Source organism: Paramormyrops kingsleyae, chromosome 4 (genome assembly GCF_048594095.1).
Source record: "Paramormyrops kingsleyae isolate MSU_618 chromosome 4, PKINGS_0.4, whole genome shotgun sequence".
Classification (NCBI taxonomy): domain Eukaryota; kingdom Metazoa; phylum Chordata; class Actinopteri; order Osteoglossiformes; family Mormyridae; genus Paramormyrops; species Paramormyrops kingsleyae.
Genome location: NC_132800.1, coordinates 20785167 through 20812801, shown reverse-complemented (window position 1 = coordinate 20812801; position 27635 = coordinate 20785167). Strand labels below are relative to the sequence as shown.

At 45.6% G+C, this 27635-nt stretch overlaps 1 protein-coding gene and 1 long non-coding RNA gene across 8 annotated transcripts in view; both read right to left on the bottom strand.

Moving 5' to 3' along the window:
• Window positions 1–7101, bottom strand: part of dlgap1a (discs, large (Drosophila) homolog-associated protein 1a) — a 33348-nt gene extending 26247 nt beyond the window's left edge. For 6 of the 7 annotated variants that reach the window (XR_002837335.1, XM_023804804.2, XM_023804805.2 and 3 more), the window contains exons 1-2: window positions 6098–7101; window positions 652–866 (exon numbers count right to left, since the gene is read on the bottom strand). Coding sequence is in view for 6 of the 7 variants with exons in the window: in XM_023804804.2 (XP_023660572.1) it covers window positions 652–866; window positions 6098–7048 (1166 nt within the window). In the remaining variant the exon portion in view is untranslated. The remainder of the gene's footprint in view (window positions 1–651; window positions 867–6097) is intronic. The other variant, XM_023804808.2, reaches the window with a different exon arrangement.
• The window catches only part of LOC111840210 (uncharacterized), a 45944-nt gene continuing 25405 nt past the window's right edge, over window positions 7097–27635 (bottom strand). Inside the window, exons 2-3 of the long non-coding RNA XR_002837336.2 lie at window positions 24803–24884; window positions 7097–7145 (exon numbers count right to left, since the gene is read on the bottom strand). This is a non-coding gene — a long non-coding RNA (uncharacterized lncRNA). The remainder of the gene's footprint in view (window positions 7146–24802; window positions 24885–27635) is intronic.

Below are 27635 nucleotides of genomic sequence, written 5' to 3'. Positions count from 1 at the left end.
AACCAAGGTGACATATCAGAACCTGATCTCGGCTGTACCTGTGAGGTCCAGTTGGGCAAGAATCCATACAAGACAACAAAATGACGCTGCGAATCGGGGAAGAATTCAGGTGCGAGTCTCAGAAATGCAAGCAATTATCACCCCATTTCTGGCAACAATGCAGTGCCACGGGAACTGGCACTAACGTGTTAGCCTGCCAGCGACTACAGGCTTGCCAACAGCTGGGCAGGCTCGCTGGGCATCATTGCTCCAGTTTGGGGGGAGGAGGAATCCAGAGAAGGACTCTAAGGAACAGCAATTCCTGGGACTTGGGTATTGGGGGATGGATCTGCAAAATGTTGCTAGTACCCTCAGGATATAACGTGAGGAGAACCAAGCAGACACAACGTACAAAGCTGGAACAAACCAGGAAGCCCCTATGAGTTGGAATATTAATCCCACTCTCCTTTTTTTTGTCTACCTCACGTAAAGAGGTACTTCAGTGATTGAACTGTAGTAAGAGGGGCTTGTCCATGACCTCATGATCCACCTGCCTCTTTGTATCATGATGCCTAAGATCCTTTATAAAACCCACCAGCAAATAAGGAGAGTGTGGGTTATGCTAGGGGGTGTGGCCTGTGAGGGGTGGAGCTCGTGGACGGTGATGCTTACTTGAGAGTGGTCATCTCGGTGAGCGATGGCTGTGTGGCCTTGAGGTAGCTGGCCCGGCGCGCCTGCACCTTGGGCGAGGGCTGCGGACTGCCCTCCGAATCACCACTGTCGTCGTCTGCCATGGCCTTCACATAGCTGCCGCTGCGCATTCGCCGGCACGGGATGTCGTCATCCTTGCCAAGTGACGGGAAGCCACTCCACTCATCCTGGGGCACCTGTGGAGACGGGTGGATGGGCAGGAACGGGGAGGGTGGGGCGATGCCATAGCAACAACAGCAATAGCAGCAGGTCAGGCAGACCAAAATTACACTTGACTCTTTCACATAAGAGCTGCCTTCTGCCCTGTCCCCTTCTGGAAGATAAAGTTTCAAGATGCAGAGGTGGGACTGCCTTCCTCCACTAGCCACTTCTGTACCTATTCCACATCCATCACCAAGAGTCAAACGCAGACTGCATACTCAGCCACTCACATCTCCACCAATCCATACCTCCATCCATCCATTCATCCACCTTCCATAACCTCTATTCCAGTACAGGTTATGGTGTATGTCGGTCAAGATGAATCTGGATTAGTCTGGGTCAAATCATCTGCATCTATAGAAACCTCTAGTTCCTTCAAGGGACCCAAGCTTCCATCTTCATGGAGTGAGGTTCTGCTCTCATCCTGGGCTGGGAGGTTTAGATTCCACCAGGAAGAGGATTATGGTGGATCCCTCATGGACATTAAAGGTGTCCTTGCTGGTCCAATCTAGTTCTCAGCCACTAGAACATCACTTCTCTCGTTTGAAATGCAGATGTGTTCCCTGTCAAAACTACAGCCTGAACTGCTCTTCAAAAGTAGCTATAAAAAGAACAAGCAATTAAGGTGAATTTTGTACTCTCATCTAAAAGTATGTATTTACCAAAGGCAAGATGTCTGTTGCACGGGTATGATACTGTACTTCTTCACCTAATTTATCCATCCATCCATCCATCCCCATATATGTTCTCCCCATCCCCATGTGAGCCTGGAGCCCCACCCAGGAAGTAGAGGGCAGGAAGCAGCGGACACCATGAATGGTAGCCCCTTGCAGCGTAGTAGTATAAATTGTAACCTCAATGGTCCAGTCTTTAAAAATCTCTTGTACTTTTAATCCAGACACTAGATCTGAAATATGCTGATAACATAAACAGATATATATATATATATATATATATATATATTAGTCAGCTTAGCCCCTAACAACTGCATGATAAATGCACCAAGTCACTGTGTTCCTACCCTTTTTGTGTTGCTAATTTACTTTCACCTGTCAGTTTCTGTTTATTTCTGAAACCTTCCTTTTCGTCTGACAGTAAACCTAAACACTATTTGCACAGTATCTTGGTCAAATACAGCAACTGCTAATCATGTACTACATCGTCCACATATATTCTTTAGAACAGTGTCTCCCAACCCTTGGGGACTCCCAGTGAGTTCATATTTTTGTTCCCTCCCAGCTCCCAACACACCCAAGCTAGGTATTCTGAGTTTTTGATTGGCTGGATGCAGGGAGGGAGCAGAAATGTGGACCGTCTAGTGGTCCTCAAGGACTGGGTTGGGAAACACTGCATTAGAAAATCAAGTGATAAGGGAGGAGTTCCTCGGTGAACGAGGGCTCACCCCCTTCCAGGACCATGTGGGTGAGAGGCTAATTTGCATTAGATTCTCTGTGATACTATTAGTGGCTTGCTAACAGAGCTCTGTTGGGTCTTATTTCATTAGCAGACTGCTGTCGATGGAGACCAGAGCTGCCGTTATCACAGAGCTCAGCTCTGATGGTCGTTCACATCTTCTACTCCCATCCTCTGGCCTGTTTTACATGAGATTGAATGAGCAGCGCTCCTATGGTTTCCTATGGGAATAATGCTGCCTTGAGGTGTGTTCCTCAGGAACTCCTGCAACAGGAGTCCAACGCATGGGATGTGGTTCCTGCAATAATTGAGGGGACGTGCACAGACTTTAAATGACAGTGGTGTAGTTCATGTGAATCCAAAATGAAAACATTACAAATAAAATGCAGTAGGACTTTGAATCAGCCTCTCGTTAGGAAATTTAGAAATTATCTGTGTTAAATGTTTCATTAAAAGGTACAAAGGTAAAATTCAAATTCTATTGCTGTCACATGACACTTCTGCACCACACTGATTGGATGAGAGCAACAGCATTTCATAATAGGCTGGGCCTTTAGCGGGTGAGTCATTGGCTCAAATAAGTTCATTATTATGGTGCATCAAAATGTTAAAAGGTAAAGCCAAACATTTTGACCCCTCCCATTCCTTGGAGGTTACAGGGCTAATATGGTCTCTATACAGCTCTTATTTGATAAGGACTCAGATAACTAGCTGAGTCGGGTGGGACATGGTCCACAAACACCACATGTCTTCCAAGGTCCACATTACAGTGTGGCAGCCTCTGCTAGGGCTTCCCCACCCTACCGCTGACCCATGTGGCGCACCATGGCAACAAGCCTCAGTGACACGGAGAATGCACATCGCAGGGATGTCAGAGACAGGAGGCTGCGGAAGGGCACTTTGATTCACAGCCCCCCCGTCCTGCTGCCACGAACTTGGTGTGAACGATGAGAGAACAAGCCGGAATGAAGAGCGTGATGCCGTGCCAAGGCCAAATTGGCGATGAAGATTCATCACGGAATGATGCTTTATTTTAAACTTTGTTACACTGTCTCTGTCTGATGAACAGGACATTTACGGAACTATGATACAGTGTAACTCCAACATTAGTCCGAAAACCATAATTAAATCTGGTAGACCTGATCAATCCAGGAAAAAAGAGAAACAGATTTAGGATGGATGGGAACAGATTTTGTGAATCTTAGTCACCATAAGACACATATCCTCGGGATAAATAAATATGTAAAAAATATATATGGGCAACAAAATATTCAAGAACAAAAAAAATGATGTGCTTTGGTATTGCCTCTTAATGCTCCAGAATGTTAAGGCACATTTTGTTGCCTGTAGCAACCAAAGCTTCAGTCCTCTTCGAGGATATGCTGTTCCAAACATGTCTGTGTACAAACGGACTCCCTGCACCTTTCTCCCACTCTGGTGAAAGACAGCAATCCGTCACAGGCCACCGCTGGAGGGACATCAGGAAAGGCTGTCTTTATGAAATCACAGGAACACCGTGGACCGGGAACATTGTGCGAGGGAAAAAAAATAGCAGAAATCCTGCAAAGATTACACTGATCAATCAAAGGCGCCGGTAACTAAGGAAACAGCGAGGAGCCCGTAACGTAAGCGCTGAGGGGCGGCTGACTGAACATAAAGCCCGTCGGGGGAGGCGTGAGCGGGAGCCGCATACGTCAGCGGCCGGCCCGTGTGCCGCATGATGTCTCCCGCAGGGTGGCTCTGGGCCGCAGCTTCTAAGACTAAGAATCGCCTGCTGTTCCGCATGTCCCTGTCCCCATCCAAGAGTGGGTACAGCCCCACATCGCCACGGGCTGCCTGATCTTCTAATTATAGATTCCTGTGTTAGCGGATAATGGGACTACAGTTACTTGCTGTCTTTCAAAACTGCTTGGCTCTATCGGGAGGCCATGTGACTGTTTCAGGTGGCCATGTGACTGCGTCAGCTGGCCATGTGATTTTCAGGTAGTCATGTGACTTTCAGCTGGACAGGTGGTTGCTTCAGGTAGTCATGTGACTTTCAGCTGGACATGTGCTTGCTTCAGGTAGTCATGTAACTGCTGTAGCTGGCCATGCGATTGTTTCAGGTGAATGAGGCTGAACAGGTAGCTACAGCTGTTGTTCAGGTCTGACTGATGCAGCCCTGCATCACCACAAACCATCCTGTTATCAGTTGCCCAGGAAACACTTCTATCCAAGGTGACATCTGCAGATTTGGATTTACACCTGTTTGTTCAGCTGGTCACCTATGCTGATTTTCTACGGGCTCAGAATCACACGAAACTCACATCCTTTTAACGGAGTGGGGAGATCAGTGGGGGGAGTGGATATCAGGAACAGATCGACGCTGAAGCTCCCTGACATCGGCCCCTGTCTAGAAGTTAACCGTACAGAGTCAGATGTTACCCTGATGTCACAGCAGTACAGAAAGTCCAGTTTTGACCAGGGGTCACATTCCAAAACCGGAAATTTCTAGGACACAAATTCTGTTGTTGTGGTTTCCTGCAGTCTTCTATAGTGAGAGGGAGCCGTTTCTTTCCAAATACCTCCTTGGATGTGGAGTTTCTTTTCGCAATACTGATGTCATTCAGTGTTACTATGGCAACCGGGAATCAGTTCTTAAATGAGAAAAAAGGAAACTGAACAAGTGCCTGAGACAAAAACAAAAAAAGAGGGATAAGACTCCAACTTCTGGGTTTTTAACCACTGAACTGCGGTGAGACGAAAACATCAAGTATTCAGCCCAGTCAGGTGACTCGCTACACTGAATCTGCCTAGAGAGATGACAAGGGGGAGGCTAAAGCCTCCCGCACACCAGGAAACACCCAGTGATACCCGGCAAAACGAATATAAGGAAATGGAACTCAGCTCTAGCTTCAGCCAATCCCAAATCAGCATTCACACGCAACCCACACACACACACACACACAGAGGCAGTCACACTTTAACAGCAAAGTCTAAGATGGCCACCGACAGCCTCTAACAATGGCCGGCACGTTAGTGGAGGTGAATATCGGTGTGAAAATGTGGCACGAAGGGGTTAGTTAGAGATGCAGCATGACAGGATAGAACATGAAAGTCGGGTTTCTCTCTGTCCGCTCGTGCTTTCGGCTGTGTTACGGGAGCCAGGGGCATCTCTGTTGAGGCTCTGGAGAGCTCCCGGCTCCCTTCTGGAAGGTGTGAGGAGCTGGGAGGGGGTGTTTTTATAGACCTCCCTGCTGCAATACCACCCAGGCCTCTGGGGGGAGCCCTTGGGAAGGCTGCTAGAAACACAGCCCACACAGACACATACATGTAAGTACACAAAAACACACGCAGCCAAATTTAAGTGATATATGACATACAAATCACACAGATACACATACAAATCTTTCTACACGCATACCCCCATTCTACTAACTGATCTATAACCACCACACACACTCCACCATCCTACACAGCTATCTACAAAAACACAGGAAAAAAGCATTTGTCCATCCTACCAACCTTCCTACCCACACAGATGCATACACACACGCTCCAAAGGAAATGCACACCCTCCCACCGCGCACACAGAGAGAAACCGAAACAGTGACATCCACAAGGTGATGGTTCACAAGGCAGGAAACGGGAGACGGTACGCACTCTAGATGGACGTAATGCTCTGAGGCTGAAGAGAGTAAGGCAGCTAATGTTTGGCACTTACTTCTCCCTGGGAGACACTGGAGTGGGGGGGGGGGGGGGGTTTCCGGAATGGGGTGGGGGAGAGGCAAGGTACATAGGAAAAGCCACCTACCTGCAGGAAGTGGCACGAACTCTCCTGGCCACAGGGCTCAGACCTCATTAATGCGTTATCTACGTTTATGGGGACCTTCTGGTAGACCTGGCGCGCCCTGCTCACCGTTAGCGTGGACGACCACGAGCTCTTCTTCACGAGCTGGGTGTCCAGGTTCACGGGTGCGCTGGAGCAGGCTGTGCACTTGACGTCGTTGTTGGGGCGCGGCGGCTTGAGCGCGCGCTCGCTGACAGTGTTGTACGCCTCCAGGAAATACTGCGACTGCGACTTGTCGGGTCGCCGGCCCACCGTCATGGCGCCCATGGGGCTGCGGAAGAGGCAGGCGTCGCGGTCAAGGTTGTCGTCGGAGCTCCAGTAGCCGGAGGCGTGGGGCCGCAGCTTGGGCTCGGCCGACTTGCAGCGGTCCCGGCTCTTGCTCCGCTTGCGGTGGCGGGTGGGGGGCACTTCGTCAGGGCCCGCTTTGTTGCCGTTCACACCCCCCTTGGTGGGCCCCTCCAGGGAATGCGACTTGGTGAACAGCTTTTGCACCGAATGCACCAGGTGACGAATGCGGCCGGGGCTGTCTCCGCGCTGCTCGGCTGCGGCGGCCACCGCCCGCTTATACTGCAGCGTGTGGTAGCCGTCTCGCCCGGAGGGCAGCTGGTCCAGGAGGCTGCAGGGGGCTCGGCTAGTCGGGGTTGGTGGAGCCGGCGCCACGTACGGAACCAGGGCCTGACATTCTTCCTTAAGTTCTAGGTGGGATCCATAGCGGCGCGGGAAGGTGCCGTACGGAGCAGGGCACTCCTGTGGGAAGGCAGCCCGCTGGCTATAGTATGGGTGGTCCCCCGGCAGGGGCTCTGGCTGGGTCAGCAGGAAGGGCTTGCGGTCATTGTGGTGAGCCAGCGACTCATAGGAGGGCGCGCAGGCGACCATGTGGTGGTGGTGGCTCCGGCTGCCCGACAAGCCTTTCATGGCTGCGCTTCCTTGACCGAGGGCATTCAATGGCGGCAGGGGGAGGGGCTGGGGGTGGGGGTGGGGGGGGGTCCGTAACGGGCGCTCACACCAGGCTCTGCAGAGGGGAAAAAATTACATGAGGACATTAGCAGAGTTGGCAGAGGTCGAGAGGTCACAGTACCCTGTTTTGCAACTCTCCGAACGTTCATGATCTGTTTGTGTAGAGGCCCAGTTTTAAAAAAGGCGAAACTTAATTTATGTATGACTAGCCGCTTGCTTACATTCCTGGGTGATTTTCTAGTCCCTTCCAGGGCAACTTATCTACTGGCAATTTAGAGGTGCTAGTTAACTTCACTGCATATCTTCAGACTGTGGACATGCAAACTCCACACACCCAGCTCTTCTGGGGTTTGATCATTATCACCATCATTCTCAGTCCCTCTTATCCACTCAGTCCTCAGGGACCCACAGGCAGTCGACGTTTTTGCTCCCTCCCAACTACCTGTCAGACAGTCCATATTTTTGGTCTCTCTCAGGAGCTGGGAGGGAACAAGACTGTGGACTGTGTGCTGGTCCCTGAGGACCAGATTGGGAGACACTGCATGATGATGATGATGATGATGATGATTATTATTATTCGGGGTCAACACCATGGTGATTTCTGACATTTTGATCAAAATGCAAATTTACCATGGACGTGGTATTTAAAAACGTTGCTTACATTGTTTTTTGGCAAGGACGCGTTTCTCCATGTTCCGGCAGGTTAACAATCCCTGATTATTATTACTGTTATTATTATAAGGGATTAGAATCATACCAAGGATAGAGCTTGATTACATAGCCTTACACAAAAGACACCCCCACCAGCTCACCCCCCCACCCATCTCCAGTGGGACACCCCTTGAACTCCAGCACACTCTGGCCCATCAACCAATGCTGTCCCACACCTGTCAACAGGAGGCATTGTCATACAGTATCAGGCAAAAAACGTTGTAGCTATGTGTTCTTGCAGGGTCACATGTGCAAATGGAACCCACTAATTTAGCACTTTCCATCTGATGGTTGTTTCAGGCACAATGAATATTTAAATGGTGTTTTTTCCTCTTTAGCTGGAAAGAGCAATTATGGGAAAGTTAACATTAGTGCTTGCTATATTTAGTCTGATAAAAGGCATTTGCTGGGGAGAAATTGGCTATTGAAGTGTCCAAGAATATGAAGACCATGTACCTCCACTGTGAAACACTGTAACCATATAGACTGGATACCTCCACTGTGAAACACTGTAACCACATAGACTGGATACCTCCACTGTGAAACACTGTAACCATATAGACTAGATACCTTCACTGTGAAACACTATAACCATATAGACTGGATACCTCCACTGTGAAACACTGTAACCATATAGACTACCCATCACTTTATATCACTGTACCCATATAGCCAGTGAACCTCCAGTGTACAGCACTGTAACTTTATAAGCTGTATACCTTTACTCTCAAGCACTGTACATACCTCCACTGTAACATATTGTAACCATATACTGTAGACTGTACCCATATAGCCAGTGAACCTCCAGTGTACAGCACTGTAACTATATAGGCTGTATACCTTTACTCTAAAGCACTGTAACTATACAGGCTGCATTCATGAAACATGAAAGCCTGAGAGTGTTAAGTTGAGAAAATGGAGATTGGGGGGGTAGCTCAGTTTATCTGTTTATGTATTTCTGAATGAATGTACGAATGGATGAATGAATGAATAAACACACACGCACTTGTATACAGTGTGTTTTTGAGTGTGCATGTTGCAAGGCTCCTTGCTGGGGGGGGGGGGTAGTGGTGGTGAGAGTGAGGCTTCCGCTTCCTGTCTTCAGACCTTTTAATTTTTCCATCAGGGGGTGGTTAGGAAGCACTTTTCTCCACGTCAGCCACTTGCCATCCGTCAGAGCTGCATCAGCGTAATCACGGGTGCTGGGGGTCTGTGAGCCCCTCACCCTCTGGACTATGCCAGCAGAGGGTGGGGAGATCCAGTGGGGAGCCTATTATTACAGAGCTATTATGGGGCACTGCCACTCTGTAGCTCAGCAGGAGACAGACCAGCCCACAGCCCTGCCCATCATTGGGCTGCTGGAGTGCACTGTCTGGAGCACCCTCTCCTCAAATGGCTCCTCCTCCAGCTCTCACATCTTCAAATTCTCAACCAGCCCATCTTACTATCCCTGCATCATCTACTTACACATCTAGTGATCCTTCAACAAGCAGGGTGACCAGACCATCCATGTCAGGAGGGGCACTTTGAGCTAGGACAGGATTTGTAAACTACCATCAAAAGGACCTTGATTTCACTTAATTACTGAGTTCCTGCTGTGTGCTGATTGGTCAGTCTCCTATAATCATGCATGTGTCACTAATGTTAATGTGAAACAGCTGGATGAGTCTTTCAATCAAGGAAAGACACCATAAACGCACAAGAAAAACTGACCTATTAGGCCAAGCACAGGAGCCTTTCAGTTTTAAAGTAGTTTGTGATTTTTTAAATAGTTTGTAAAACCTGAAGTAGCTTGAAGTGTCCTCCCTGACATGAATTACCTAGTTACTCTATCCAACAGCTCCCCCATTTTCTCATCCTGGAAGCTTTTCTATCCAATCCTACATTTTCTGCTCCTCCATCAGCTCCTACATTTCCTCTAGGAATGCATTTTCCAATTCCAATTTTCTTAGTTTGATAATAATTAGCATACTTTAAAAAACACTTTAATGAACCTAGCTTTCCGCAAGCAAAATATTTGGTAACGCTTTACATTAAGTGCACCTTCATAATGCATTCATAGAACATTCATAAGCAGCATGTGAGTACACCTTAACATCCCTTAATAGCTTTATTATACATTAATAACAAACACTGCATGATTATACAATTATAATGTTTGTTATTAATGTATATTACAGCTGTTAAGGGATGTTAGGATGTTAAGGTATACATACATGATGTTTATGAATACTTAATGAATACATTATGAAGGAATACTGAACATTTTATGAATACAATATAAAAGCATTATGAAGGTGCAGTTAATGTAAAGTGTTACCAAACATTTTAAATAACCTTCAAATAAAAATGGCTCCGCAAATGTCAAATGACATCGGTCGTTCCCAGTCTTCTTCGGGTAGTTCCTCCATGTAACATTTTTAACACAAATTTAACAATTTCGTCTCACACTGCATTTCCCAACAACATACATTTTTCTGGTAAGTGTTTTACCTCACCTATCAGGCAGTATTAGTGGGGGAGGGAAGGTGAGGGGTGGGGGACACGATTGTGGATGGAAACTGAGTTGGGACTAGGGGTGGGCGATATGGTATATGTCATATCATGATATTTTTGGTTATAATCACAAGCCATAATAGTTCAGATTTTCTTTGGAATGTATGTAGTAATGTTCATTAACCTGCAGGTCTTTCTTTACAATAAGCTTTTAGCATAATAATAATAAACTTATTTATAAAAGTATTTAAAATACTGCACATATAAAACAAACTGACTCATGATAGCAAGAGTAATTTTTTCAAAAGTTTTGTGTACAGATGAACATTTATTACTTGTTCGATAACTGCACACGTCTGAACTCAGTTTACAAGAAATACAAACAAATGTATATGTTTAAGAATTTGAAATTTTGCATCAGTCAGATTCGTTTGCTTCTGTTTGGCTACTCATATATATGTGCATAGCCAGACATTCCAGGTGGTCAACAGCACAGTTGTCCCATATATGGACTGTGTAACGTTTACCATGTGACAAAAATACAATAGTTTTAGCAGTCAAAGTTTTTAGTTTCAGATCTATTCACTAAGTTGAGATCCACTGAGACAGATAATTAACAAAGGAGTGCAATATACAGACAGAGCTGAGATGTTATGCAGGCTGAAATTGCTTTGTTTCACATTGATCTGTTTTTGTTGTGGTACTGTTGCAGCCTCCGAACACGCAGGCATCGCGAAATAGGCACTTGCTTTGCTTTGTCCTTTCGTTATAATAATAGTGTTAAGCAGTGCACTTTTAACTGGGAATTCACTGGAAGCTCAGCTTAGCCTCGACAACATGTATATTTGTAATGTGCTATTTGTCATGTATGTCACTTTGGACAAAAGACTGGCTCATAAAATTGACCATAATTAGACTGATTGGCCAATTGACGGTCAGCGACGATCAGGGCGGAAATCGACCATTTCTGGTCACCAGCTGATCGATCAGTGCGTCCTCAAGTTTCTCCTGCACATTCTGATCCTCTCTCAGCTCCTACATCACGCTTTAGACAGGTGTCCCTGTGGAAGGCTCTCTCTTCCATGGGGAAGTCTACCGCAGATACAGCCAGAGTCAAGTACCACTTCAGTCTGGAGTTTCCAGCAGCTAAGCAGATATGAGGCAAATGCAAATGAACTCTGACAAAGCCCCTGGCTATTCCTGATGGCTTAAGGGAGACAGAAGTTCAGCCAAATTAACATGCTATAATGATTAAAAATGCTTCAGAAGCCCAAAGAACATAAAAAATCATTTATGGATGGCCGCAAACGGGAAACATGGAATACCAATTCTCAGAATTCCCTATAATTAGTAAGTCCTTTATCTTACCCCTGTAGAGGTATTAAAAATGCAAACAGAAGGCTCTTCAGTCTGAGGGGGCCTCCTATTTCCACAGCTTAAGGTATTTGAACCCAAAACACATTAAGGCAGCAGGTGGCGCTGTTTTCTGCAAGCGATGTTTGAATTGCTCCAATAACTGAAACCATTCAATAAATGGGCGCCATGTAATAGCTGTTTAGGGCTATTTTCTAAGGAAATAGAGCAGTATTGGAAGAATGAGGAAATCACGAAAATGGATGGATGAATATCTATGTCTATCTTTATTAGCTTGACGTATCTACTTTCTACTCTGCACACCAGGCAGGCCGTCCACAAGGGAGCACACAAGAAGCCCGGTCCCTCTCAAGGATGTGGACTGTGATACAACAGAAAAGTTATGGTGTTATTATACACTGACCTGTCTGGGCTTAATGCCTCATTCAATACATGACCCTGAACTTAGGTACAGAAACTCAGGTCTTTTCTGTCAGGTATAACAGATGCTTACAACAACCATTCTCCTTCCTGGGAGAGGAGCTGCCCAGAGGAGTGGAGAACAAAGCCTTAAGGCAGGAGCTGACAAGGTGCTGGAGAAGATGCACCGCGATTCCACGCCCGATTAAAGCTGACGGATCAAACGGCAGTCTGGAAGTGGGTTTCTGCCTACAAGGATGTACAGTACACTCTGATTATGGCAAAATTGGGTGCACCACAAATCAGGAACAAAATGCCAAAGGGCCACCCTGTCCGCAGCTGGCAAGGGAGCCTACAGCCAAGGGCAAGATGATGAGTCCCACAGGAAATCTCTGTTCTTGGTACAGCCAAGAAGCAGCAGACCAGCTGCGAGGGCGGGAGTCGATCAGACGCTGCCACCCGTCGTCGGAGGGCCCCACCGAGCACAGGGAGAGTCGGAAACTTGTGCGCGACATTAGGGACGCGACGGGAAGCCTACTGCAGGTGAGGAGAAACGGCAGCTGAAAGCCGAAAGAGGGAGATTAGCTGGTCGATGAACCTCGAGTTTCCAAAAATAAACCAAAGTGCAGCATAGCAATACAGTGTGACGCACCATGGCAACCAAGAAACAGCCAGCATAGACTCAGGAATTAGGGCCAGCCAGTGACAGCACCACGGTTCACAGCGTGGACTCCCGAAGAAGGTGGGTTCACACCCCAGGTGGCATAATGCTGTGCCCCCCTTCAGCAAGGAACTTAACCGGAACAGTTCCTCTAGGCCGGGGAGAAGTTGTACTTTGCTCTGGGTTACAGTATTATCCATGTGACTATACTGTAGCTTACATGAGTCTCCATTTAGCAAAATGAACCGTTGTAAGTCGGCAATAAGCTATGGCAACTCTCAGCTTCTACAGCACTTGGCAATGCCTGACTTTTCCATATTTCATTTGGTATTTGCTAGAATGTAGCTACCTTTGAGGAAATGGAACATATGAGATATTATTCATTTTATCGCCTTTATATTATGTACGTATTCTTTCTCATGTAGGTTAATGTTCATATTTTATAATCTACTATTCCTTGCAATTGAATTCCCTGGAGTACAAATTTACTTGACTGAAAGTCAGCTTCAAGGTTATTCAGGTACCGATGAACAACTCAAGACATTTTTTTCTCAGTTTACGTTAAAAAACAAGAGCAGCATCATAGCTGCATTGGAGTGATGGAAGTATGAAATCCAAAATGGGAGATATTCACCATTAATTTCTCACTTCATGTATTCTTATGGGAGCTTGGCACAGATCGCATGGCCCTTCCTTTCAGCAGCAAGACGTGGCAAGGGTCATTGACTACATTTCCCACGAGGCACTGTGACTAGCTGAGGAGCAAAGTCCAGACCTGGACCACACGTAAACAATTTCTGTTGCATGCCTTCAATTGCAATTTTACATAAAAATTGGAGAGGCAGATCATTTCAGACTCCTTTGCAATCTGGATCCTACATCACATCTGTCAGTGTCACTCTGTAGCTGGTTATTACATAATCCTCTCTACTCCTCTCAAATGTTATTTCTGTCTCATGTGCAAATTTGATAGCTGCCTAATCAGTCACTTGCATTTCGTGTGGCTTGTTGGAGGACAATGAACTCAGTGAGACGATCCTGATTTGCAAAAGGCTTGCCGACAAAAATTAATTTTGCTCTGGAGTCGTTAATCGTAATTGGACGTTCCCGTTTGCATTTTGCATCACGTAAGTAGCCAGACGTTTGGCAACTGCCAATTTTACACAACTTTGTGCATCTTCAAAAGGGTAAAAGTCCGCTTAAGTATCTAGTTTATTGCTTATAAAAATGAAAACATCAGCATTTTAAGAATGTCTTGGTTTTAGTTCAGTTGGATTTAAGGCTTTTCTTGACAGTAAACTTTGTGGTTAATACACTGATCCAGTACAGTTATAGTCCATCATCACTCTCTGACATTCTGTTTTTCACTTTAATTTTAATTACTGCAATTATTCAACAAAGAAACTAATTCCCTGGTATAGAAGCTTAAAACACGAAAGTATAATCTCATTGTTCGGCGAGACGAATTAGCAATCGCAACAAAGTCAGCTCCTTACCCCAGGTTCATCCGCACATTTCGACCCGCTCGACGTTGTCAGGTCCTCCACTCCCTGAGACAGATGCCGTGATTGCTGTGGCGACGACTTCTTAACTTCCTTCACGTCGTGTCAACTTATCAGGTGTTCAGGAAACCACCCCCCCCCAGTCCACGTCTACCCAGGTCCTAGAGCTCACTGCCTTAAGCGATGCATCCACCCCATTTCAGAAACGATTCATGATTTCAGCAGCTGTGTCTCCTGGGAGAGGCCTTTCGGAAAGCCCTCCCTCACCCTCCTTAGGCTATGGTCTCCGAGCTCTTCAGTATTGCCCTGCGTGGCTCTCTGTGGTGGAGACATCATTCTGCACAAGTGCGTATAGGTACAGAGATGTACAGAACAGAGCATTCCTGTGGTGGTAAAGTCACCATGGAAACCCAGCGATGGGGCTTATGCACAGCCCTGTTGATGTGGTGGCTATTTCAAAACAGTAAAAAACCTGGAACCGTAACAGATCATTATATAAATACATTTTTTTCTCCCATTTTCAGCTAAACAAAAAAAGGGTTTGCCTAACTGTTTTTAGATTTCGCAGGATTGTCCCATCCTAGGCAGCACAGTAGCTGAGTAAATAACACCGCAGGCTGTATCTAACTGTGGAATGTTCCAGAATTCCTCATACGTGTGCTTGGTCCCATCACTGGAATGATGCCGCATTCAGCAGTTGCTGAGGTGAAGGCATTAGCCAATAAAATATGCATATCCAGTCATAGTCTTCAACAGTTTGTTTGTTTGGGAAAAGTTGAGTTTGGCACAAACACAAAAAGTACAATTCACAGGGCAGCTAATGACCGGCGCCAAAAAAATACAAAACTCTGGGACATTTTGTGTCTAGGGCTGGAGCTCATTTTTCTAAATAATAGTTGACCGAATTCCAGAAGGGTCCAGGAAACCTGCTACACTATTATCTGAATCAGCGTCGCGGGTGTAATCCCATGGGTCATTAAGGCAAGAGGCCTTGGGCTACACCAATGCTGACAGCTCCTGTCTGGAACAGCAAGCATACCCCAATGCAATGCCTCCTTATGGTCGTTGCCCTGTGTTGTTCAGTAACATCTGGCAGACAACGCACTAATGACCCTACCTGGGCTGCCACATCTGCTGGCCATCAGCTGGCCAGTGGGGGGAGCTCTGGACTTCAATGGGCAAGTGTCTAGGACATTCACAAAACATCACGCCTCCTGAAACTGGCTTCACTCATAGTCTGAAAAGTGCATGACAGGTTTCCCGTCTCATCCTGCCCTTTTCCATTACTACCTCTCCCGCACGATGAATCGCACCTTGGCAGAAGGGCCTGTATCGAATCCTTGCCCCCATCTTTCTCAAAGCCTTCCTGACAAGGCATAATAAGTATCAGCACGTGTTGTACCCTGCTGTACTGGTAGAATAACCAAAATGCACGTGGACGCCATGCCAACATGTCCGATTTGTGGTGGAGACCCTGCCCATGGTGTTGCGGCCCTCGCTGGTCTGTCCTAACCTGTTACCGTGAAGCCGGATGAAGGAAAACAGCAATTGCCTGGAGCAAGGAAACACATCTTAAGAGCATTTTCCAAATCTGGAAGCATGGATTCCAGAGGGAAAGCTGGGTTGGGGGGTGGTGTAAGAAATTGCTCCCTACAAATGCACCCTGGGTTTTATCATTTGTAACTTCGTAACTAGGTGGTGTGCCGGTAAACGGACTCATGACTTGCGTTTGATTTCAGAACCTCATGACCCAAGCTCTGAACCAGAATTAGACAGGTTACTCATACCCAAATGCACAAACAGCGACTCAGATGTTGGAAGGGTAGTCATCTTCTACTGGCCTCCTATCAGTGTCCTCCTGTTATACGAGGCTATCACCTGTGTATTTCAAGCAGGCAGATAACAACGACAGTCTGTGAGCTGACCAGCAATTTATATCCCAGCCGGCTGCATGGCCTGCTGGGTCCCCATGTACTAGAACCCCATAAGAAGTCTTCCTAGGCTGGCTCTGTTTGAAGGTACCCCATGGAAGGCTCTGACTGTGTGAGCAACCCTGTGTTGTATAGCAGTACATAGAGGACTCATACGTTTGCTTGGTTTCTCCTAGAAGGTCACCTGGCATTGCTTGTTGCTGAAGGGGACATTGATAAGAAAGAATGGCTGGGAAGCAGGGGGTTAGAGGGAAATTGCAGACCAAACCCCCTGTGTTCCTAGAAAGAGCATAGAGGCAATATGTTCTTAAGCACTAAATGAACCCAATGGCTGAATCAAAGCTAAACCGCTAAATCAATGCTATATCTGAGTCAGAAGAATGAATTAAACCACACTGCAAGCACATACTGATGCAACCTCTAGTGCCTCTGCTGAACAGTGACAAGTGATGTCAATGCAATTCAGGTCCAGCTTCACTGATCGCAGGTGGCAGTCTACCTCAAACTATCAATTCTAATTCTAATGCTTATGGTTATTGGTATTAAGTTACTTGTTTCAACAGTGACCTTGACCAATGGGACTTACACCTGGGCAGGGCTGTAGTACTCCAATCCAGGACTCGGACTAAAATTGCATTTTTCTGTGACTTGACACATACATGACTTTGACTGGCACTTGGACTGAATACTTTCATGACTTGGACTTGGTTGTTTGTGACACAATAACTTGTCTTAAAAAGACATCTAAAGTCCACATTATGCATTAACAGTTCTGTTTAAAATGCAAAAATCTACCACCCTAATATTAAACGTATCTACTGATGCTTATGCTGAGTGTGTCAGACTTCATATCCGTGCTTCCCATGTCCCTCCTCACTCACGTTCATTACGTGATGCGCTGTCAGGTGAGCCATGCATGATTTCAGGGCTGCAATGTCAATGAACACAATAGCTAGCTTTGAATTTACGAGACAAACTATTACACAGAGTTCAAAAACATTTAGAACGCATAAATAAATATGATTTAATATACACTGTTGAGGAATTCAGTCAGCAAACAGTCAAAAAGATGCATATGCTGACAAAGATTTTCAAGTTATCTAAGTTGCTAGAACAGGCTGTGAAAATATTTGTTCACATTCTTGTGACTTTATTTGGACAATATATTTCCTTCATGACTGTTAACTGAAAGTTATAGAAGTTGTAGCACTACCACAGCATTGAATATCAGCTGCCATGTAATACTGTTACAAATAGTTCTTTGCTAGTTATCACATTTCTGAAGAACAATGCTAAAATCTAAATTTATTGCACAAAAAAATTCCACTAAACCTGTAAACTCGTATTTGATTTGTCCATGTGTTTGTGCATTTAGTTTTTTATGTAATGACTCTGACTTGGACTCAGATACTCAGGACTCATGATTTGACTTGGACTTGAGGTAGGATGACTTGACTGCCACCGTGCACCGAGGTGGAATCTTAAAACTACAAAATCTTCATCTCTTCAGCTGCACCTCTGTTAAACCAGCTATTATTTATTTACATTTTCAACTTTATAATTCTGGGATAGATCAAGGGTGACGTGAAACTGTTCCTACCACATGCTCTACAGATTCTCATGGAGGTCAAAGGGTGAAGGACATCCATCCCACAGACTGGACTCAGATGAATCTTCAGTAAATTATGGCATATTAAAATTAGAAAAAAACAGCAGAACAAGTGGTTGGGGGGGGGGGGGTTGTGGTCTGCGTGGGGGTATGTCTCTGAAGGAAAGGCTCTGGGCTGCGTTTGGCAGCGCGCTTGGGAGAGACGTCAGTCTTGTTCCCGCCCACGTGGAGCTGTGATTCAGCACAGCCAGGCACAGAGCGTGGGCCCTGCTTTTTCAGGCTGCTGATGCGCCCCCCCCCCCCCCACCTGTCTCTGAAAGGGACTCAGGGCACAGTTTGGTGGGGGGGGGACTCATTTAGTGCTGTTACCTTGGGTACGCTAGCCTTCAAGAGCAATAGTTCCCAATCCATTCCTTGAGACCCACAGCCGGTCCACATTTTTGCTCCATCCCAGCTCCCAGTAGCAAAAACACGGACTATCTGTGGGTCCCCAAGGATCGGATTGGGAAACACTGCTCCAGAAGGGTAGCGTTCCCAAGGTAACGGCATTAAATGTGTACACCTCCCCCCCCCCACCAAATTGCCTGTGTGCTGTTCTAGAGAAAAAGAAGTGAAGCTGTAAGAAGCTTTTATAGCTGTTGTGAGACATTTGCAGTTCCTGGTACAGCTCGTTCAAATGAGCGGAAACACAAAGTCCCCTTGTGGCATTTCGAGTGTTGAGCCATCATTGACAAATAAAGGTCACGGCGAGGCTACAAGACTGCAGGGCAGCAGCTGCACTTGCAGCTTCCCAGACCCACAAACTGTCCCGTCGACACCGCATGCAGACGCGTGGCTAAATGCGCCGTCTAACTAAACCCCCGGCATCCGTGTCCCAAAGCGGCGCTGTGATTCCTCAGGCGCATGCACTGTTTCTATGTTTACAGATGTGAACCGTTTCCTGTTGTCGAGGCTGAGACGTGCTCCCTGTGGTACAGGAAACATCCCTACCATACTAACAGCAAGTCAAACCTCTGGCGATGACCCGGCCTAACAGCGAGCTTTGATGCTTTACGTGCTGCAGCCAATGAAGGACCAGGGAGATATTTTGATTGCATCCGGGGTTAGAGCAGACGCCAAGGAAATACACTAAATATCACCATAACAGAATAACGACCAGAGTGCCACCCCCACAGAAAAGAGGTGACCACATCTTCCGCAGCACGCTTCAGGAGAACGCTGGCATCTGGTTACGTTCCCGGAGAAGACGCATATCGGACCCCACCCGCCAGGTTCTGCCGCAAATATCCAGTCTCGGGGAAGTCAGTGCTCATTAGCTTGCCTTAGCGCCTTCCACAAGAACACGGAAAAAAAGCCACAGGGAACTCTAATGGTCTCCTGGTCTCACCACCCGAAAAGAGAAGAGACCGGCCTTTAGTCCTCTAGGGGCTTCTTACGGGGAAACTACTAAACTGATTTCTGCTGCTCTCTCCTGCTGCCTGTATATGATGCTATTCTGAACATCCCAGACAGCGTCCTTTCTGTGATAATGGCCATTATCTGTAAAACATCTGACACATCAAATGCAGTTTAACGGTGCCGTATTTCAAGAGAAGTGAACTCTGAGCAAGAAACATAAAGCCAGAGGGTAGATTTATATTTAAATCAAGTACATCACAGCAAAGGCATCATGAAAATATCAGGGTGACACACCGGAAGACAGGATGGATGGTTGGATGGATGGATTGATGATTATTAATTACAATCATCCACTTTTATCCAAGGCGCCCTGGCCTGAGTGTTTAAGGTTTATATTTGTTCAGCATTCATAGATACTCTTATCCAAAGCTTATGTCATGGCCAAATTTGAGAAAATGAACTACACTCACAGAAAGTGTTTACTATGACTGTTCAGCAGAAGCAATTCAGAGTAAATAATGGTTCAAGGATACAACAGAATAGCTCCTGGGTCATTTGATCACATGGCCCACTACAGCAAGAGAGAATTTCTTATTTAGTGGTAAGGAGCACAGTTCCTCCTTGGTGTTGTACCGGTATATGTGCCGCATTGAGGGCCCCCCACTCTGACCCCCAGGTCTGGCCATGGGCTACCGCAGAGCTTGACTCCTTCTGTGAGAGTCGTATATTCAATTCAATAGACCTTTTTAAAGGGAGGGCGCTGGTGGCGTAGTTCTTGATAATGCTGTGCTCTCAAGTGGGAATCACAACAACACCAAATGAATTCTAGCCCATGTTACATTAAACCAGCGAGACGGTTTTCTTCGTCAACAATCGCGAATCCTCGAGAAGGCCATTTCATGGCAGTGAGACTTCCCTGGGGCCGGGGGAAAGCGAGAGCCTCACATTAAGCTGCGGGGCCTGGCCGGTCATTTTAACATAAGGACGACCGACAGCAAGAAAGATTAAACCAATTAAAAAGTGGAACAAAATTAGAGACAAGATAACAATCGGGCCTGGAAAAAGTGGGAAGACATTGTTGGATAGGAAACATAATCAATAATGATGTAAATGTAAGGTAAAATGTGCAATACCTTATATAGTAAACAGTTCCTTCTGAGTGGGGTCTAATGACTGGGACTTATGGTAAATAGGATAATTCCTTGTTTAGATTTGGTAAACCCTGCCAAACAGACCCGTCCTTCTCTCTTGGCTGTCACAGTGTCCAGACGGGCTAATCTGGTATTCCCCCAAGACTATATACAAAACAGTCTTAGCAGCAGAAACCTAGGCCCTCATTGTGGAGCATACCATGTGTCCACTGGGGGGAGACCCATAATTACTACGCTTTAATGAAAACAAATGCATTGTCCCCAAAGTCTCCTAAACAGTACTTTGTAGATAATAAAGAGTTATGAAAACCTCACTTACAGCACGTAACGTAGAGCATCCACGGTGGCAATCATGATAAGGTAATAAATCAGTGAAATATGCCCGATGGGGTCCTACAGCTCTGAGGCTTTGTCCTATGTCTGGATTTGGCAGCGGCAATTTGACCGCTGGTTCGGAGCCATGTACCCGAGCTGGAGCGAGACTGCGGCAGAGGGGAACCATCCAGGAGTCTGAAAAGACAGCCCAGAGAGAAATGAAAGGGGCCGCTCTTCCACCGCAGCCCAAGTGATATGCATGCCGCTCAGTGCCACATAAGGCTGCTTTGCAGGGCTTTTAAAAATGCTTAACTTAACTTCCAGAGTGAGACATAACGCCAACTCTGACCTTTATTCAAATAACGCTTGAATACAAACATGCAGTACGTCTTAACTATACTGAAAACGTCATAATATTAAATGCTATATTAAAGGTCTATAAAAACCTGCTCTTTTAATTGGATTCCTACTTTATTGGCTGGTTTAATTATGGTAGGCCGGTACCTGGTTCATACGGATAACTCATCAGGGATCTGTTCATATTGGAGACACGTAGCTAACAAAGTGCTTTCTGACAGTCCGTGAAAGCATCTTGATTGATTGTACATATAAAAAAAACATTACGTCCCTCTTCATAATTCTTTGAACGCTGCAACAATGTTAATAAAACTGCTTCCTGGGCCTAAATGTTACATCCTAACCTGTGTTCAGGATTGCTGCTGCGTTTCCGGTTATTTACTGACAGTGCATGACAGCGCATTTTAAACCATGAAGTATTACATGGATTTTTTGAAGTAGTTTGAATCACAGTATTTCTGACTGTATTTCTGAGTAGATTGTTGAATAAGTCGCACCATATGAACATTTGCAATTGGAGTTAATATTGGATTATTATAAATAATGTTTTTGTTGTGGATGTACTGTGTGACTCATACACCGAGCTCCGTCTGTGCACTGTTAGGCAACCCAATTAAAATGCCCAGAAAAGGGAATGAAACTCCATAAAGCCAACCCTCAGGTAACTGTAACCTGTTAAAGTTCAACCACTTATGAGTCAGTGTAACAACTGCATTTCTTTTCAGGCCTCATATTTGAATACTCTATTTAATTCTAGGTAAATATCTATGTAGCTTTTACAATAGACTTGCTTTTCTACAATTAAAAAAAAAACTTCTCTGAGACATTATGATAGAATATTGTAATATGTAGTGTAATTCAGCATAAAGTCGAAATAAACATAACAAGAAATGGCTCTAGTTCAAGAGCAATAACTTATATTCTCCTGAAACCTTGAGTTTCATCTTTTAATATGCACTGAATCGACTGAAATTGTATATGTACCTACTGAGCCATTATATATTAAACCAGTAAATTTACTAAGTTGAGAGCATAACATAATTTAATACTAACAATAATCTACATAGCTGTATGATGTGCTAAAAAATATGCATATACCTATAAATTTGCACGAGCAGGAGGAATCTGAGCAGAAAAAAATGTGAGAAGACCTGCTGTCCTTTCGAAACATGTTTAATTGATACAGAGGAGCTATTATTCCACAACAAAAAGAAGAAGAATTAGATTAGATAAGCTGACTGCTTCTCGACAGATAAAAATTCACGTCCCTTTCGAGCTCAGGGATTCATCAGGTATCTTCATACAAAATAATATTAGGCCTAATTAACAGGCGGCGACAGATAACATCCCCCTTCAGTTTTCCCCACATAAACTGCTTTAATTGCAAAAACAGAAATGCATAAATCGACAGTTTGATTAAATCACTGCCCAGGAAGAGTGAATCATCCGGGGCGGGCATCCCTCGCACTCACACGGCACGGCTTGGCCCCCACGTCCCGAGCATGTGACCCGTCATCCATCCTGAACGCCCCCCCCAGGGACGCCGCACGGAGACACTCTTGATCAGAGGTATTTAATTCTTCCCCATAGTTGCAGCTCCAAATCCCCCTGTCTGTAATTACATTTCAGGAGCAGCAGTCCCCAGCATTGCATACGTAGATTTATCTCTCCTCTTTGTCCATGTTTCATCATCCTTTTTAACGCTTCATCCGACAGCAGCGCTGACGAGTTTTTTAATGTCTCCTTTGGAGTCGGGCCTAAAACTACTGTCAAAATCAGTCTCCGAAACATCCCCATTAAGAGAAAGAAATATAAACCAATACAGAAATGTCAGAAAGAACATCAAGGCTTATATTAAGGAGCATATTGCAAAATCAAATATTAAAAAAAAAAATACAAATTAGCTGACATGGTTCCAGTTTTTATATAAGGATATTTCTCACATACGATGATTTATGGTGCATTTTCATACCGGTACAATTTACAATTTGCGCAATTTATTTAATGTCGGCTGCGGTGAGATCCGCATCCACGGTTCATATCGATAACAACTTCCTTTTACTGGGATATGTTATTACCACAACAAGCCAAGCCTCGTAAATATTGCAAATCTGGCCATGTTGATGTGACAGAAGTGACCCGTTTTTCAAAGTGCTCCACTCGTGAGCAGTTCACCAAAACGAGCAGAGCGGCTTCTCACTTTTTAAATCTGGTTTCATAACCCATTTCTATAGGGAGTACATGTGGCTGGTTTCAAGACAGATTTAAAAACATCAGAGTTCAAATCTCATTTGTTTTTTTAAAGTGGTCTTAAAAACTAGTTTTAAAATTGATTAAAAAATACATAGAAAATATACCTAAAAATAGATGGTTTCCACAATGGTCTGCCTTCCTTTAAAAAGTTCCCTCTCTCAAAACGTCCTCCCTACTCCCGGTCTTATTAAACAGGGGCTACTTACAAACACCAGTGCAGCCTGTGATCTGTGTAGGGCCCCAAAAAACAGACATACTGACAAACCCTCATAAATAGCCCACAAACAGGCTGCCTCATAAAACTAAACTTTCACTACCTTTTATGAGCCCGTACTTTCTTTGTCCAATAAAAGTAAAGATCCCTGTTCCTCCCTCCTGCCGCACCATCCCTAAATCATTCAAGGCCACACAATGTAACCCGGTGTTATTAAAACACGTGTCTCCTTGGCCGTCGGAGATGTGCAAGTGATGACAGCGGGGGCCACATCACCAAGTATCATTACAACGCTTAGAAAGCAGGTGACGCAGGCAAAACGGAGGCCTCTGATTGGCTGAGGAGTGGGTGAAAGGAGTCCCCCCCCAGCTCGATACAAGCCTGGCAATCCCCGAACTGAAAGGGTAATCGCATCAGCTTCTCGACGTTCCCTAGGCACCCCAACCTGGCTCGCAAATGTTCCCCAAAATCGGGTAGCGCTCGTTGGGGACGAGCGCGACGAGAAAGCCCGTGCCTCCCATCGCGGAGAGGGTGCGAGACCGCGGGACTCCTGTGTGCTGTGCTGAGCGGGAGCTGCTTTCCTCTCTACCGCCGATGGCATCCTCAGATCTGAGTGCATCATCGCCCAGTCTGCTTACACGCTGCTCTGTCAGCCTGGGTCTCATCGTCCGTACAGAGGAGAGACAATCACAGGAAGCACCGGGTCCTACGTTACACAGGCCCGTTAGAGCTTGGTCAGAACAAGGGATGTGATTTGTCATATACTGCACCCTTTTGATTATTTTTGCTTCACAATATATTATCTTACATCAGCAGAGGGCATTATGATTAAAGACTCAAAATCTGAGGGTTACTAGTTCTTGCCTAGTCTATTCCCTTGACCAAGTTGAAAATATTTGCTAAAGTCACAAACTGTGCTGTATAAACATTTAAAATTGCCCAGTACAGGTTTGTGGTGGGTCTGGAGGCAATGCCAGGAAGCAGAGGGCACCGGGCAGGGAAAACTCCAGCGGACATGCCAGCACATCACAGGGCACAGGCTGTGGGAATATAGTTTTGGGCTGCGGGGGGAAACCTTCACAAACACGGGGAAACCGAAGACACGCTGGACTAAAACCCACAGTCCTGGGGGTGTGAGGAGACAGTGCCACCTACAGAGCCGGCATGCTAAACAGTGCAGGATTGGATGTTTTAATGTGCTTCTTTGTTGAATGTCACAAAAAAAACAGATTCCTGTACCAGTGTTACATTGTAGAGTCCCTGACAACCTGTGATTGACGCTGGTGATCAGTGCCTGTGGGTCGTGTCAGGGAGGGGGGGGGGGGGGTTCAACTCACCCACCTCAGTGACCCATTTTACACATGTCGGTGCTGGGCCTTCGGAACCCTCCGGATGCCGGTCCCCTGGTCGATCATGTCCTTTGCTGCGGAGGGAAAAGAGAGATGGTCGCATTTCTCCGTTTTATTTAACAATAAAAGTGCCCGTTTGCGAGACGGATTTCCTGCTGTTATTCATGGGAAACAGAGCACACAGTTAGCTATCACTGCAGCCCTTTGCAGGCGTCTCTGTCCTGTTAGGGACCGGGGGGGGGTGTGACATCTGGTAGATGGGTTGCCTGGATATGACATTTTGGCCCAGAGGCCTGGGTGGTGGCCCGTGGTGTGGGTCAGTGACCACGGCCCTTCGTCGTTAGCATTGTTAGCACTCCCCTTATTAGCACAGGAGAGGAAGCTGACAACACTGGACACATATGAAAGACACCAATACGGGATGTTACACTAAACATATAACCATAACAAGCCTGTCTCTGCTTTACCAAATGCAGAAGTTTACTCTAAGCAAGACCTTCTGATGAATCTTTTTTTTTTGGACATTAACGTGTATTAATGCAAATTCACATAGTTATATACAGCGCTTACAGGAAGTCTTGGGACACTTGCATAATTCTATAAAAATGTTGCAAATTTATTGGTTTCATAACAAAAGTCCATTGACAAGCAATATTTAACATCTCTGCACATATATTTCACACAGACATTTTCTTTTTATTAAGTGTCATAATTTTTTTTGACTGACTCATTCAGTTCTGTTCTCACCATTTTGCTATTAATTGCAATTGTGGTCATTTGTCCCAAAGGGATACTAAACACGAATGTTTGGTGTTTTATTTTATTACAAAGGTGTTACTAATTTAAAAGCACAGAGTGAGACTGCTTGTCAATGAACCTTTTAACTCAGAATAGCTCTTTTGGAACTATAATTCAGGTTTCAATTTATTACTGCTTGAAATGAATGTTTTACTTAAAACTACTGATTGTTTCAAGTGTGATATGTATATTTTTGTAAACAAATAAATGAATGATTTTTTAATAAAACCAGTAAATTTGCAATATTTTTACTGAATTAAGCAAGCATCCCAAGATTTATTGTGAACGCTGTATAAGCCTGTACATTTTAAATACTTATTTCTGTTTTTCTAAATTCAAAAATTCCAGTCTAGATTTCCTGCAATAAACGTAGGGTGTGTTTGTCCTGTGTATGGGTTTACACCAAAGCGGCATTCTTGCATATTGTACAAGTGCCAAACAAAGATGGATATCCACATCTCCGTGCAGACGTGGCATTTTAAGATGCAGTTTACCTGTTATCTCCCTGAGGGAAATTTGCAGCGAGGGTGACAGGGACATTGTTATATGATTGTTATATGATTGTTATATGATTGCTATATGATTTTCACAAGTGTCACCTTAATGAGAAACTCTCAGGCTTTCTATCGTTTTGTCTCCTTTCGATGAGCTGATTAAGAAACACGATTATCATTATGAACTGGGAAATGCTTTCAGTAATAAAGTTTGTTGAAAGGGAGACTTTTCCTCCACTACTGTAAGGAGAAATTTCAATTTCACACTTGGCTGAAAGAAAATGGTGGTACGTGGAAACCAAAGATATTCTAAGATGAAACGAATAAAAACACTGACAGCATGAAGGTGTTTATTAAACATCTATCTGCATATGGAGGCCGTCGTTGACGTTAATGTGAGGAAGAAACATTTGTAATATAGAACTTGCACAAATCGCGGCTCTCACTTGTCCCTCTGGGATGTAGGGGGGGGCGAATGATAATGTCCATTTAACACGATATCCCATAATCCCCCCAGCTTTCCCCAGCCTCACCAGCATGGCGACAGTGGCCTCAGACTCAAGGTGTTATGCACCCCCCCCCCCCCCCCCGGTAGGCGATGTGTTCACATCCCCAAATCAAAGACAAGCATTCCTGCGGCCAGCAAGTGGGGGACATCACACGTGTTTTTTGTGCAGAATTCCATGGCAGTCCTCCCTGCCTGAAAAAATGGATGAAACGAATGGGAGAAATTATTATATAATATCAGAGATGATTATAAGGTGTGAAAGGAAAACGCTGCTGACTAAACCGGTGGTGGTGGGGGGGGGGGGGGGGGCTCATTAACAACAGCTTTAGCATGACCGTGACCCCGCCCACGCGCCCCCCCCCCCCCCCAGCCAAGTCTGCTTTTAGCTCTCAGTCTATCCCTTCAGCAGGCATGGTGCCACATTTAGTACCACACTGGCTCCAGCCAGAGAACAATCAGTGGCGTAATTACTACTCCAGGGCGCCGTGCAGCCGTCAGCGCCCACGGCTTGCGGCGGTTCGGCCGGCAGCTGCACGCCGGGCACAGTGCATCACAGCTGAAGCCCCCCCCCCCGTACCTGGTACTCACACCCTGCCCAGAAACACCGGGTTACTGAAAATGACCGATCAGCTTCACGGAAACTGGGACCCAAGGGTTCAGGATGTAGGTGAATTTCTATTGACACGTAAGTAATGATGGGCACTGGGCTGGGACGCCGCTTTCGGGTATCGTGGTTGGATCTTTGGCTGGCATGATGGCTCGGGGGGCAATGGAGCCTCATACCTCCAAGGGTGCCAGTTTGAATCCTGCACCTGGCGTTTTGTGGGTGCAGTTTGCATGTTTTCCCTGCACTTTCTTCTGAGTGGTTTCCTTCTGCTGCCCAAAGATGGGATGTGATTAGATGATCTGGCTTGTCTAATTGGCTATGGTGTATTCTGTGATGGAAGGGCATCCTGTCTAGGGTCCCCCCCCCTGCTTCCTGCCCTCTACTTCCTGAGTGGGGCTCCAGGCTCACATGGGGAGGG